The 14,343-nt window shown below is 45.5% G+C and overlaps 2 protein-coding genes across 2 annotated transcripts; both read right to left on the reverse strand.

Moving 5' to 3' along the window:
* Positions 1-1,304: 1,304 nt before the first annotated feature.
* LOC122368139 (probable serine/threonine-protein kinase MARK-A) lies at positions 1,305-3,230 on the reverse strand. Its single transcript, XM_043341809.1, has 2 exons — positions 2,619-3,230; positions 1,305-1,658 (listed from the first exon to the last, which is right to left on the reverse strand). Exons 1-2 carry the CDS (start codon positions 3,011-3,013, stop codon positions 1,334-1,336), a joined length of 720 nt encoding a protein of 239 aa, XP_043197744.1. The 5' UTR covers positions 3,014-3,230; the 3' UTR covers positions 1,305-1,333.
* On the reverse strand, positions 3,153-12,348 carry LOC122368144. Its single transcript, XM_043341814.1, has 5 exons — positions 11,249-12,348; positions 10,776-10,902; positions 10,267-10,447; positions 3,411-3,561; positions 3,153-3,162 (listed from the first exon to the last, which is right to left on the reverse strand). The coding sequence occupies exons 1-5, from the start codon at positions 12,325-12,327 to the stop codon at positions 3,153-3,155; spliced, it is 1,548 nt and encodes a 515-aa protein (XP_043197749.1). The 5' UTR covers positions 12,328-12,348.
* Between the last annotated feature and the right edge of the window lie 1,995 nt (positions 12,349-14,343).

Raw genomic sequence — 14,343 nt, forward strand, 5'->3', positions numbered from 1 at the left:
CGGACTCCATGAAAAGTTACGATAACAACAGAGGACCAAACCAGCAGTATTGAGGACTTTTTCGGTTCTAGGGGCTGCTTTCTTTGGGGTACAATTTCGAGAGAGAGAGAGAGAGAGAGAGAGAGAGAGAGAGAGAGAGAGAGAGAGAGAGAGAGAGAGAGAGAGAGAGAGAGAGAGAGAGAAGAGAGAGAGAGAGAGAGAGAGAGAGAGAGAGAGAGAGAGAGAGAGAGAGAGAGAGAGAGAGAGAGAGAGAGAGAGAGAGAGAGAGAGAGAGAGAGAGAGAGAGAGAGAGAGAGAGAGAGAGAGAGAGAGAAAACGCCGATCTAGATGTCTTCTATCCAAATCAATACGTTATATGATTAGATGTAGGGGAGAGTGGGGCAAAGCGGCCACCCTAACGCTTCTCACGATGCCAACGCAATTGATTTTTAAACTTGGAAAGATTCTTTCTATACCAATGTTATCCCTATTAAGTTGCCTTTTATTTCAACTGCGTTTTATTTCCAAAGGCGTTCACATATGAAAGATATTGACAAAACTTTAAACCTATGCATATTGGCCACTTTGCCCCATACCCTGGGGCAAAGCGGCCACCGGCGTCTTCTCAAGTCCCGATATGAGAAACAAAATAGTTGCCTCGTGTACGACTAGGGTATTTGATGGTGACAAGGTTAAGCGAGGATGGATGTTAACTTTATCATCTTCCACCTGTAGGTAAACAAAAAAAGGATTTTCATGAAAAAAACATTTAATTGAATTATTTGGTAACTCATGCAACTGAAAAGTGGCCAAGATGAATGCATGACGACACATTTGAATATAAATAATGTTTTTATCCAGATGAAAACAACTTATGACCAATTGGGGGTGGCCACTTTGCCCCGGCCACTTTGCCCCGCGCATACCGTCAAAGACAAAAATATTCCAGCTTAGCTATTAGTGGGATAAAAAACATTAAAATTGGTAGAATACATGTACGATTACCATGCAATGCATGGACAAGAGCGCTTATAAAAATTCCAAACGGTTATAGAATAACATAACATTTAAAAATTGTAAACAAAGTTGGTAACCTGGCAAGAAATGCTTTTCCGTGTTTCACAGAACAATGGTGATGGGCCTGAAACCCCGGTCTGGCTCATTCGAACGACCGTGAAGAGAAGTGTAATTGGAAACCATAAATTGGAACTGACGCCAGCTATGAAGGGCTAAAACGATGGGTGGCCGCTTTGCCCCGGGTGGCCGCTTTGCCCCACTCTCCCCTAGCTGAATACGAGTATGATAGTACCTATTGTATGTTTAGCTTTGAATTTTCCTCGGCGGCCCATATCAGCTATTTCATTTTACGTCCGCCGCCGTTTCCATTGTTACCGTTGTTGCCGTTATTGCCGTTGTTTCCATTGTTGGTGTTATTATTTGTATTAGTGTTGTCACCACCGTTGTTGGTGTTCATTGAGTTGTCGGTGACGGTGGTGGTGGTGGTGTCCATGCTGGTCTGTGTGGCCGTGTTGGTGTTGGTGGGTGTGTTGGTGACGGTGATGGTGACTGCGTTGGACAAGTCGTCGTCGTCGTTGTTGGTTGTGGTGACCGTATCCGAGTCCGTGACATTGAACCCTCCGGTACCGCTATTGCTGTTGTTGTTGGTGTTGGTACTGGCACTGGAACACAGAAAATAAGATCAATCAGTGGTCAGAACTCACGATGCCAAAAGCTGATCTTATAGTTTTGGTAAGCTCAGCAAACGTTATACATAATTTTGACGGCAGGCAGCAAGGATGTTTTTTTTTTAAGTTTCCTTTTTTTAGGAAGATTGTGCAATTTATTTAATTTATCAATGTTTTACCAAAAACAAGATTCCAAGCACATGAATGAATTTCTCATCTCGGTTAAGAACTGGGAAGAACACACATGTCGTCACAGGGTCTAAACCAGGCGCGGATACAAGGGGGGGGGCATGGGGGCCATGGCCCCCCCTTGGCCGATTTTTTTTTCAAAAATAAAATAAAAAGTTAACAAGTTAAAAAGCTGAAAAGGGGGCCTCCTGAAAATAAAGTGGCCGAAATCCGATGAGTTTTTTTTTAACCTACCCACTTAGTTATTTCTTAGAAGACTAGCTGAGAAGACTTCTTTGTTAGAAGATTGGTAAAGCTTTTCATAACTTGGAGGTCTCTTATACTCACAGAGATGACCACTTTTACAGGGCCTCCTAACCTGCACAGAGGGCCTCCAAGCCTGCACAGATGTTGAGATGTTGCCTGAACAGCTAGATAAGCTCAATAGACGCAGTTTTTTTTTTTTTGGGGGGGGGGGGGGGCCCAACAAGTGGGAAGATGGGGCCTCCAACAGGTGGGATTATGGGGGGGGGCCTCCTGGTTTCTAATGGCCCCTCCCTTGGAGATTTTCTGGATCCGCCCCTGGTCTAAACAAATCATCTCCTGTGGTATCGTTTAGAAACATGGGCCAGCGACTAAGTACTTGAAGTAGAGACAACAAAAACAATTCAGGACCTCAACCAAACGATAGCAAGTACTCATTACCCTTCCCCGTTGACGCATGAGCTGGTTTTGAGGCCAGCAGCCGGCCATGCTCTCAGAAAGTCCAACTTAAGTCAATCTCACCTGGAGAAACCAAGGAGGTACACGAGTCCCAGCGCTGGTATCCAGAAGCTGGTGCTGAGGAACTGTCCCAGCGCACTACTAGCAACGACGTTCCTGTATCTCTTTCTCGGTGGGACGTTGCACCTGCACATCCTCCTCTCCTCAGCAGAAGAGCTCTGCCTTTGAGAGACGGCCGGCTCCTGTTGCTCTGTCTGGTAGTAGTTCTGATGTTGTCCCTGCTCGTATCTCGGATAACGTGACGTGTCTGACAGCTCCTGGTCACCGGATGACCACTGGGCTCGGCGGGACGCCATCCACCGACGGAGGCCGTGGAGCCTCCTGGACATCATCCTGGGAAGTCGCGACATCGCGCTCTTCATCCTCGACCACAGCCGTCTCAACCCGTTGTTTGACATGCTGTGCGAATCAGAGAGTCCCGATCGTTTCTGGATGCTGGGACTGCGCTGCCCAGATCCCTCCGAGTCGTGTCGTCTGCTCAGTCGCTCATTGAAGCTGTATCTGCCTTCACTCTGATGATGTTCGCTCTTGGCACCCCTAGCTGATGCTGCGAATGACGCTCTTGGTAACTCGTTTCTAGAGTAGCGTAGAGCAGTCTCATACTGGTGAGCCTTCCTGGGCCAGTCAGTGCGCCAGGCGCGCGTCAAAGAGCGACGGCGAGGCCGGTTCTCACCACCTATCGCCACCACCGACCTCGGTGCCCTACCGGCCGATTTTGGCCACCCCCCGGGGCTGTCAACAAGTCCGAGCGACTGCGATATCGGCCGCAGTGAGGCGCGGCTGCTGAAGTCCCACGGAGACGGCGATTTGAAGCTGGTCTCGCTCTGTGCCTCTGGTTCCTCGGGCGTGACGCCAGGCGTGGTGTCTGCTGGTTCCGAGCTGTCTGTTGTGCTGTCTGGTTGTGCTAGGTTCGCATCGACTAGCTCAATTAGGTCGTCAAGCACACCTGAAAAGATATAGAACTGTGTGTCAGACCACGGCGATTCGTCGCTTCGAGTATAAACGTTGACGTGAACACGTAACAATGCAAATGTCGAGACTCGACAGCTTCTGAAATAATAACTTAGGAAAGAAGAGTAAACACTAGGAGGAACAAAACGGATAAGTTTCTATCTATGAATTCTTTACTTTTGATGACCAGCCTTACGACAATGATTAGAACTTTTCCCAGTCTCTGAAAGTAGCGCGCAGAAATCGCACATTCTCGATCGGGCTGCAGTGCCTGTGAGCGCTAATTTCGCGTTTCGGCCGTGTCTCGAGGTGCACAGAGACCGCGCTATTTCAGGAGTTGTCGACTATACCGTGTCCGATGGGCGCGTAAATTGAAGCCGATTCGACAGGATTCGTACAGTGCACGCCCTGTTACGCCTCGTTTGCTCTCAAATGTTCAGCGGCACTGTAATTCGGGTTCTGTTTTCCCCCATCACAGCTACCGCGGCGTGAACATGCTTCTGAATAACACAGGCCCGGCGATTTATTTGCGTGTAAGGCATGTCAAAGAACGGTGATGGTCTAAGAAGAAAACAGAGATGGCTTTGGAAACATCCCACATTTGTCAAAACAAAATAACCGTCCACATGTCTGAAATGTGAGGTAGCTAAAATACGAGTTGATTAGCATGTCTTAACATCCAACAACTTCCAAAGTGGTACCGATTTTCACAAGAACATCATTTCGCTCATCATTTGCCGTTGCCGGACACAACAGTGCCTGTACGCATACTCGTATTGTTTATATCTTTTCGTTGCCGGCAATCTAGCGATTACAGTTCAGGTAGAGGACAAAACTTATATATTCATTATTAAGCAAAAATAAAAGACCACGCTGTTCATTAACCCGCGCATGACTGGGGTATTTTCTATAACGCGAGTGACTGGGGAGGGGGGCTCTCCAAAGCCCCCCTCCTATCTCCGAAACTACTGGGCCAATCGTCAAAATTCAAACGGCGTCTGATAACCCTGGAAAAACTGTCGAACGAAAGCTATTTTCATTGATCTCGAGGTCACCGATGACGTCACAGGTCAGGTCAAATTAAAAATTATCGACATTTTTTGCTAGTTCACAATTTAGCTTCTGACCGCCATCTGACAAGTCCGATCAGGCTCATTTTTGGTTTACGCACTCCTTGATAGATGCCTTAGATACCCTGTGGGTAACAAACTTTTACTTCGAATTTTTTTAAGATCAAGGCCAGGTCATCCTAGGTCACGAAAATTGTATATCATGTATCGATCACGTGACGCATGTTTTATGGTCCATTTTACTTGTAGATTTCGAAAATAGTGTCGGCTGTGTCATTTGAGGTCATTGTCAGCTTAATTTACCGAAGGTCAGGTCACTTTCAGGTCAGAAAAGGTGAAATTTGGAAAACGAATTTTTTAAACAAAAAAATGTGCCTATCAGATGCAGTTTGAGCTCAGGAACACGATGGTACCATTTATATTGCTATACGACGTCAAAAATGTACTGAAAAAAAGGATTTGAAAAGTATAAAATTGTAAAATGTTGACAATAATGAGAATAACCTGGCTATTTTTCAAGATATTGGACTAATACTTACTAAAACTTGTCAATAGTTAAAACACTATTCTTTAGAACTGTGTTTTTCTATTGAAAAACAAATCTGAGTTCCCTGACAATTTGGCAAAAGCTGTCTGAGATCAGTACAACTTGATGCTCGAGAAAACGGCTTCTCCAAAAATTCTGATTTTTTTTTCAGGATTTCTAGTGGGCTAGGTGATCTAGGTTCTGGTATGGGTCTCTCTTCCGCGGACAATCTGGTGCACGTGCCACGTGACTTTGAAAAATTTCCATGTTAAGCCAATGGGGAAAATGAAGAAAAAAATGCGTTCCGCCGCAGATTGCTCGAAAACGATCTAAACGACCCCCGATTTTCTTCTTTGCGGATCAACCACCATTCGGTGCACTACCCATGGGTATGTCGCTAAGTGGCCGGAAAAGTTCAGAACCATGTGCCACGTGCCGTTGAAAATGACCCTGCACACCGGAAATTTGGACTTCGGCACACCCGCGAAGCAGACTATGACGTGGGTGACCAAACAATGGGTGTCATCTGGTCGGCAACTGTTTAACCCGGCCGGGCCCGGGGGTAATCCCAACCACTGCAGCCCGGGGAGGGGCGTTCCCCCCCCCTCCCCTCTTGTCTAACTCCGTAAATAAGGGAGCTACGGAAACAAAAGCGATACCAAATGAAAGGTCCTTACGAGACGATTCTAAAACACCTAAAGTTTTTGATCTCAGGTCAATTTTCAAGCCGGTCAGAGGTCAAGGTCAAAGGCAAAAACCGGCACATGTGTAGTGATCTCAAAGTAAGCGTTCTAGAGGACGGCAGGATGCATCAAACCGGCAAAATTGGGTGTGAAACGAAAGAAGAGAATCTGAGAATTCCGAGACTGTGCTCAAAATCAAAGGTCAAGGTCAAGGTCACGCTCAAAATTGACCTCAAACTTTGCACTTTTTCGTACATCTTGCGTGCTAGCTTCCAAGATGTTTTGAAATGTTTTGAGGCTTATCAGTTCCATATTTGTGGTTCATCTTACGATACAAGGCTGCTCAAAGTTCAAGGTCACAGAAGAGTATCCTTGCTAGAGGCTATTTCACTGATTCAAGTTAGTAATAACAAATAAGACAATTTTGCCATCCGTAAGCTCTAAATGAAGGCTTAGAAGAAAATAGATGCCAGATTCGTGATCAGCGGGTACAAATACATCATAGGCTACCTTTCATGTGTCAAGGTCAACCAAAGATCATTCGAGGTCACATGAGGTCAACATAAAACTTGACCTTTTCCAAACAAAATATATATCATTCAACGCGGTTTTACAAGACGAATGCGATGGTACCACTGCCGTAGCTCTAGGACCATTTTTGTCGAAGTTACCTACACTGTAAAAAATATTGAGCTATGTGTCAAAACAAGGGTCTCGAAACAGTCACCAGGTTGTCAATGCTTCCGGTACCTACCACTTGACTAGTTACCGCTTAGTTAGCTTACAGGCTGAGAACTATTCAGATCGTTATGATCCGGTATTGTAATGATACCCTAGGTGTACCTTTGTTTTGAAGTGCTGAATTAACTATCAAGGTTGTTTGACGTTTGTTTTCGCCTCAATCCGAAACGAGGAAGACCCTCATCAAATTATTAGGTGAAAGCCAGCCTCAGGATGATCAAAATACTAGGGGTAGTTTTGTCATAGTAATCTGTGAAGGGTGAGGAACAAGCCGTAGCAATGCACTCGTCACTAAACCAGCCTGAGATTATTCGCCAGGTAGCTGCTGCGTTTCCCTACTTGCTGAATCATGTTTGCAACTTTCCATTTCCAGACACTTTTTACGGCAAATAAATTGTTGGGTTATTTGGAAGGTGAATGACAATTTTATTTCTATAAGTCAATACATTTGTATTTCCGATTGCCCTAAAACTTTTTTTTAATCGTTTGCGGTAGGTTTTTATTGTTCGCAGTAAAGTTGCGCACCTGTGAATCCTTCACTTAATGCGTTCCCGGCTTCCCGGCGCCAGTTGCGCTGTGCCGTGCCGCGTTCGGTCGGGGGTGCGTGCGTCTGTGAAGTGCGAGTGTTTATCACTGGGCAAACCTGTATCGTTTCCATTTGTGCAGTGTCTAGTTATGAAGAATTGCTTGCCGATATATGATCTGCAGTGATCGACGTTCTGATTCAATAACTTGCCATAAGCCATTATTCTCAACCAAATCGCGCCAGAGACGTTTGCAAAGTTGTCGAGGGGGGGGGGACAAGAGCGATTTTAAATGAATTGCTCTCCATGCAGTGCAATAGGACTTAGGTTTAATTTTTCGAAAGTTGTGGAGCCGCCCCCGGTGTCCGGCCTGGCCAACTCTCTCAAGAACCGACAGCTAACGGAACACTGAAGTTTCACTACGACGATTTCCGCCAAAGTTATGAAGAAAAGGCAAGTGCAAGAAGTACAAAACTTCTCTTGGTAATCAAAACTTAGGTTTGGCAAATTCCAAACCCTAAGTCACTACAGCTGTGCTGTCTGTGGATATAAATAAGCTGGTTATTGACGGCCAAGCTCTGGCCAATCTGAGGTTCAGACCTATCATCAAGTTCATGAGGCAGCTGCGGTTTGGGCGGCTCACGGGCTCCACTGCATAGGCTCAGACAGGTACTCTACAAAATGTCTTCTGTGTTCTTAGGTTCAGATCTATCGATAGGTATGTGCATGCTTCTGATTCGATTGATAACTGTAAACGGGCGCTGGAAGTGAAAGGTTCGCTTGATATACGAAAGGTGCATTGCAAGAAAGCACATTATTTCAGAAATACACTTTCATTTTGTCTTGAGCGTTTTTGGAATGGGCCGGATGAATTCGTCATCAAACTGGTAAGGGATTTCGTTTGAAAACCACCGATATTTAATAATATGATGGTCTTCAAACGAATTCGCTGGCAAATTCGATGACGGGATTGGGCGGCGTAGGATCTGCTGGTCATCTGACTATGGGTTGATTAGGGCCTAGTTGGGCTCCTAGTTTTGACCTAGTTTGAGCTTCATTCGTTAAGTAGGAACAAGACGATGCTTCTTTTGAACATCGTCACTAAACAAGCTGCCCTCGTTTTGACATTGTTTTTCGTTATTATTGTTACTAGGTACTTTGTTATCATACACAGCATTAACTAGGACCTGCTTCCAAAACAAGGCAGAAACGCTCCAGCTATTTTTGGGACGTGGTAAAAACTAACCGACACCTGGTAACTGTCATCTGACGAACACAAAACAAGCCAGGGGCTCGCAGCGTGTGTCAAAAGTAGGATGCAAAACTAGTCTGTACCCCCGACATTTAGCGTTGAGAATCATTTGACGAGGGGCTAGTCAATATTTTTTACAGTGTATATGCGAAAAACTAAAACCACATTTCGGGTCGTTGACCTGACCTTTAACCTCAGGTCACCAAAACTATTTTTCTATTTTTCTCTAGGTAAAACACTACACAACCGTTCTCGTAATTTGTTTTTATCTCTAAAACTCTATTTTAAACAGCTATTTGAAGTTTGCGTCTGTGACGCTGAAGTTTGCCGTGCAGGGGTCTAGAAAAATCGACCCTGTGACGTTATCAAGGGGGCCAGGTCCTATGTTTTTACTTCAGAAGATGTCAAATTGATTGGAGAAAAGGTACTGAAAGTTTTGCTTTCCTATCCCTAAGCGTTCGGGAGCTATCGCAAATATTCGCCAGGGGGGGGGGGCAAAAAACGCCCCCGGGCCCGCGAGGTTTAAGGTGAAAATAAATATTTTTCTTCAAAATTTTCAAAATTTTGGCTGTTTGATAGCTACGTGTATTTATAGTCCACTCATGCAAAGAAAATGGATCTAGCTTCAAAACTGAGCTCTTGAGAGCGTTTGCCGTAATTCAATATTTTGCATCGAAATCGGCCGAAATAACGTCACTCTGACGTCATTTCCGGACAAACTATGGTAGCTAGAAAGTTGAAATTTTAACACTAGGTGTCAAATTGCTGCCTCTGAGGGTAACGCAAGTTTCGTGTTGATCCGTCAAACGGTTTAGAAGATATTGCTGAAAAACGGGAAGGGGAGGGGTCTCTGTAGAGCCCCCCCCCCCCCCCCAGTCATGCGCGGGTTGATGCTCTAATGTTTATTCAAAGTGAACTTAGGTTATGCGTTGACTAATCCTAGTTTCTTTTATTTTGATAATCACGTCTACAATTACATAGTTGCCTTGTTTCTGATAAATGACCACTAAATTCCACGTAACGTTATGGAAGGGCCAAAGGGCTTGGAGTTATAGCGACGACTCTTAGGCCAATAACTCTTAGACCAATAGGCCAAAGGGCTTAGGCTTAGGAGTTTTAGCGATGACTCTTTTGTACAGTTGTGGTAGATATGTGCTATCGTGTTGATCTGATGCCCGTAATTTGAAAGTTAAAAAAAGATCAACCGCCCGTGCCCGACGGCAGCGAATCACACACGGAACAAAACGAATATCTCATTCATCGCTTGATGAACAGATGTCCTGGCCACCCATGGTGAAGGCAATTGAACAATTATATAATACGATTGATTAAATCCGTAACTGCTCTAATGTCAACGTTTGAAATGAAGAATTCGCTAGTTTTTCTTCTTCATGGTTCACCGCTTGATTTATTAGCCTGTAAAAGAGTATCATCACGACCATTATAACTAAATTAGCCAGCCGACCATAAATTATCGTGTGCTTTGTCACTCTAGGTGTAATAAATATCTGGCAACGCTGCACCGGCGGAAATGACTGGCATCATTTCCACCTGCATTAAACTGGTTCGGCAGCCCGCTGTCACGCCGGGCTGACCATGCTGCACTGATTTGTGCTCCCTGGCACCACCCGCTGTTTACTGCTGTGCTGCTGCTAAGGCCTGAGTGCTGATCTCTTCTCATGCAATCCGCAGCCTGCGGTTCGTAACCGAACGGACCACGACCTATGGTCACAGTTTGCAGCAAATAGAACACAGCTCAGTGTCAAAATTCATCATTCACGTCTTAAACCTCACCATTCACACCTCATAACCACAAATGACAAATTATCCCACGGATACATCAGACGCGAGTCATACATTCTAACGCATTGCCTACAACTCGCAGGTTACACCTTCTAACTCACCTGGGTCGGACTGTTTGATGGCCTTCTCCAGCTGGAGGCATGTCTCAGGGCTGATGAACTCGGCTAGTGTATCGCAGACTGGGCTGTGACGAGCAGGGAAGTCCCTGCCTCCCACGGCGGCCGGTCCCATCCAGGCAGCGCCGGCTGCCAGGAAAGCCCACAGCAAGATGGTGGCGGTCGCCTGAGAATGGAACCTAGGTGAATGTTGATTACTTTGTCGGAGGGACGACATTCATTTGAGCTCTTTTGCTAGCCGAACTGCACATTTTTCATCGTTGCTGTCAGATCAAAAGTGTATGTTCCTGTCTGCTACATAAAATGAGATAGCGATGCGAATGCTAAGCTGCTCGATTTGTAAAAGCATTTGAACAGTGAACATGTTCGATGGCAATTAGCAACTTTATCTACATTAGACCTACGCCAGTTCTTTGACGTTCTCTTTTTTCGGACAGTCGGAGTCGTTTAATTTTCTAGCTCAGTCCCGGGAAGTCCCAAATGCCCCTTCTGACCTTCAGACCTCCGCCGGTCGCTTCTGACTGGTCAGAGGTCGAACTATCCGACCTGGAGCAGGCCCGATGACAATTGTCCGCGTATCGTGATTCAGGGATCTGTTCGTCGTTGACCGGTACTGATCCTCTGGAATAAGTAATCATTTCTGCTCATGCAGATGAAGGGTGATAACGTGCATGCAAATATATGGAGCAATGCAGTTTGAGACGAAATGGCATGCTTCGAGCAGCAGCTGTCAGGTGCTTCATAGAAATGAAAACGACGCCCTTGATTTTTGCTGCACCGAATCAAGCTACGGTGCAACAAAAATGTACCATCAACCATATATGGAATCAAGCTTGGTTATATGCTGCTACCTACGTAGTCCACTCTGGAAATACTGCCCCTGTATTGAACTTTGTAAACTTTGATATTTGTAGGTATATCTATAACTGAATCTAAAAATTCGTTTTTACCCATGCGTTCCACTTACCTGATAAGATGGTACTGGGTCAGGGCTTTGATGACGCCACTCAGATCATCCTTAGTTTGAGCTGCAATCTTCTTGGAAAGGCTGTACGCATTTGTTCTGAGACGATGACCTAGCTGCTCGGCAGTCTGAGTCAATTGAGGGTGCTTCCAGTTGATTAGCTGAGACGGCGTCTCTGCGACGCTTTCACCATTTCCATCCCCCCGGTCCTGGAGGTGGTAGCTGATCCTCGAGCTAAGATTGTGACGGAGTTGTGATGTGAGCCATGGACTATTCTGATATTCAAATTCTGACCTGGAATTTTGGTCGATTTCTGAAGTTTGTTGTGCGCCTCTTCTTCGAGTATCATATGAGTTCGATGCTACATCTCGACGTGGTCGTGATAGATCTCTATACGGTGAACTGCCCGAAGCAGTGAAATCATATCGACCCACGCTCCGCGGCCCACCAGGAATGGGGTTTACGTGCTCACGATGACCCCCGCCGTAGATATCCAACTCATACGACCGAGCTGCTCGGCTCACAACACCGCGTTGATGTTCGTGATTGTTCGCCATAAACGATTTCGTCTGACCATTGCTGTGCTGCAGCCCTATGGGCTCGTCGGTAGGGGAGGAAACGTGCATCGCATTTTGTTGTGCAATTATGAGTATCTCTATGGGTTCCTGCTTTGACCTGTGAGAGTTTGCTGAGTAGAAATCGGGGCGAAACCTTGTCCGCCGGGCCAGATGACCTCTGTTCCCGGCGTTTCGCGAATCTCGACGCAATGGCGGAGCTACGGCGGCGGGCGGCGTTGACGTACTTTCTCGCTGAATAGTAGCACCTGCCGTTTTGGGCAGCGGCACGATTTTCTGATACTCTGGTCGGTAGATGAAACTGTCGGCGAGTCTAAGCCTGTCGGACAAAGAAGCACTAATTCCAGGCTGTTGATCCTGAACAGAGGGCGCAGACGACAAAGGTGACCCTCGACCGCCATCGGTCACCTCTCCTGGGTTCGTCCGCCATTTGGAAAGCGCCATCAGTCGCTTTGTGACGTCCACAGGAAGTGACGCCACCGGTCGCGGCCACATCAGTGGCCACATCAATGATAATGAAGGCAGGAGAGTTATCAGAAGCTGCAGCGAGTAACGCGACCTGAAGAATTCTCCCGACGCTGCGACTGACAGGGCTGAGAAGCTCGCCATCTCTATTCTAGATTTGTTTCTGGTGAGCTGATGTCTTGACCTCAGTGTTGATGTTGAAAGCAGCTGCAGTTTATCGACCTCCAGAGAGTACGCAATGTTTGCAGTGCAGCAGCATCACTGGAAAATGCAGGGGATAGGCGTTACTTAGAATGAATGATTTTAGAGCTTCTTCGCAAAGACACAGACTCGTAAACGACATATATCAAACAATGGTTACTAGACGTAATAAAAGATCAACACATTCACATTAAACCTTATGCCGCAAATCGTAATTTTGATAAATACGTGTTACACGTATGTTCCAGAAAATAAAAATGTTTGCGCCCAAATGATGAACATAAATGTTCTAAATCAAGCATAATTAAACTGGAATCAAACTAAGCATGAATTTGTTTCCCAATCACACCAGATTATGATATTTATGGACCACTGTCTAAAATGACAAAATGTTGTGCGTTTATTAATTGTTTGGCTGACGAAAAAAAAGCCAGTTAAATGACCACAGATGAAAAAAAAGAAAAGAGATCGTTTGTCTGGTGATTTGAGAGTGACTGCTTGACTGGTTATTTGGTGCGGTTAGGCCAATTTAACGTCAACAGGTCTTCCCTCATAAGGGCGGGGATAATTGTGCACATGTGGGCCGTGACATGATATGATCTTTCTCTGAAGTGGGAGCCACAAACAATGCGCGCAAAATTACACTCCTCGTGGTTGTATTCAGTAACTATATTACAGTGTTGGTAATTTATTTTTGTTTCAGTTGGAACAGGCGTACTATTTTTGCATTAGTGCACGACAGCCGTGACTTCTGAATGCAGCGAAGCGTTGTTGAACGCCATTGGAGTTTATGTCTCTCATTTAAGAGCCAGGAAGTCTGAGAAACATAGCAAGGTAATAGAGTTGTCACTGAATGTTCATTGTCCGTCTGTGCAGTGGCGGCACTCCCAGGAATGACGCGGTGATGACACAGCGAGAACCGTGTCCATTTAAAACTAATTATCAAGTACTTACCTACTCACGAATGGAATAACCATTCGCACTTTGACCTACTAATGAAATATGGGGTTCTACATATATTTACTCCCACTGCTAATGAATTTTACCCTCAACAGTAGTTATGCCAGCGTTAACCCGCGCCCCACTGCACAGTGGGGATTTTTCCGATCTAGCACGTATTTATTCGTAGAGAGCAAACCATAGGTAGAATTGTAGCCAGATTGTGCACAGATGTTGGCTGGTGTGTCCTGGTGAGAATTTTACCTGTAAATGTGCATAATCAACATAGTACAGGGGGTTCAATTGGACCCCCGCTCAGCCGTTTGGCCCCTGATCAAGCTAGAGCTTCGCGGAAAAGTCAAGCGTGCTGCCTATGACGAAATGATGCCGAATATATCCAATTTCAAAGTCCAAAGTCATAAGCTGACTTTCCAAGTCAGTTTAATGACCCAACTAAAGTTGGGAAATCGAGACCTCTTGAAACTTCGCAAAGTTAGGGTGTTACGGGGTATTTTGGGGTGCTGATCACGAATTTCATGTTAGTTTTGATCACAGACGATGTCTTTATGCATTTAGGCCAGGTCGGGTCAGGTCAGGTTAGATCAACTAGTAGGCGTCCTGCCGGCCATCCATAGAAGTGTCACCTGCTACTGATAGCTTCGTAACATGGAACGAAGGCACCAGAACTACTTCGTAAATATTCAAATGGCTGCTAAAGTCGAAATCAGCACCAAAAACTACCCTAGAAACAAGTAAAACTCGAAAAAGTGGACCAAGGTCATCAAAAGGTCAATGACCTTGACTTGACCTTCACGTGACCTTGACACCCACCATTATGCATAGCACCAACATCATTTCACATATTTGAACGTTTAAAACCACAAAAAAGACTGGAAACCGCGGATAATGTGAGCTGGC

This window comes from Amphibalanus amphitrite, unplaced genomic scaffold, assembly GCF_019059575.1.
Source record: "Amphibalanus amphitrite isolate SeventyFive unplaced genomic scaffold, NRLGWU_Aamphi_draft 000927F_arrow, whole genome shotgun sequence".
Lineage (NCBI taxonomy): Eukaryota > Metazoa > Arthropoda > Thecostraca > Balanomorpha > Balanidae > Amphibalanus > Amphibalanus amphitrite.

Coding starts and splice junctions, on each gene's coding strand:
- LOC122368139 (XM_043341809.1), bottom strand. CDS start 3,013: ATGTCAAACAACGGGTTGAGACGGCTGTGGTCGAGGATGAAGAGCGCG. Junction 1,659..2,618: donor TACCTCCTTGGTTTCTCCAG/GTGAGATTGACT, acceptor TCTGTGTTCCAG/TGCCAGTACCAACACCAACA.
- LOC122368144 (XM_043341814.1), bottom strand. CDS start 12,327: ATGTGGCCACTGATGTGGCCGCGACCGGTGGCGTCACTTCCTGTGGAC. Junction 10,448..10,775: donor CGACCGGCGGAGGTCTGAAG/GTCAGAAGGGGC, acceptor TTCCATTCTCAG/GCGACCGCCACCATCTTGCT. Junction 3,562..10,266: donor CATCAAACAGTCCGACCCAG/GTGAGTTAGAAG, acceptor ATATCTTTTCAG/GTGTGCTTGACGACCTAATT.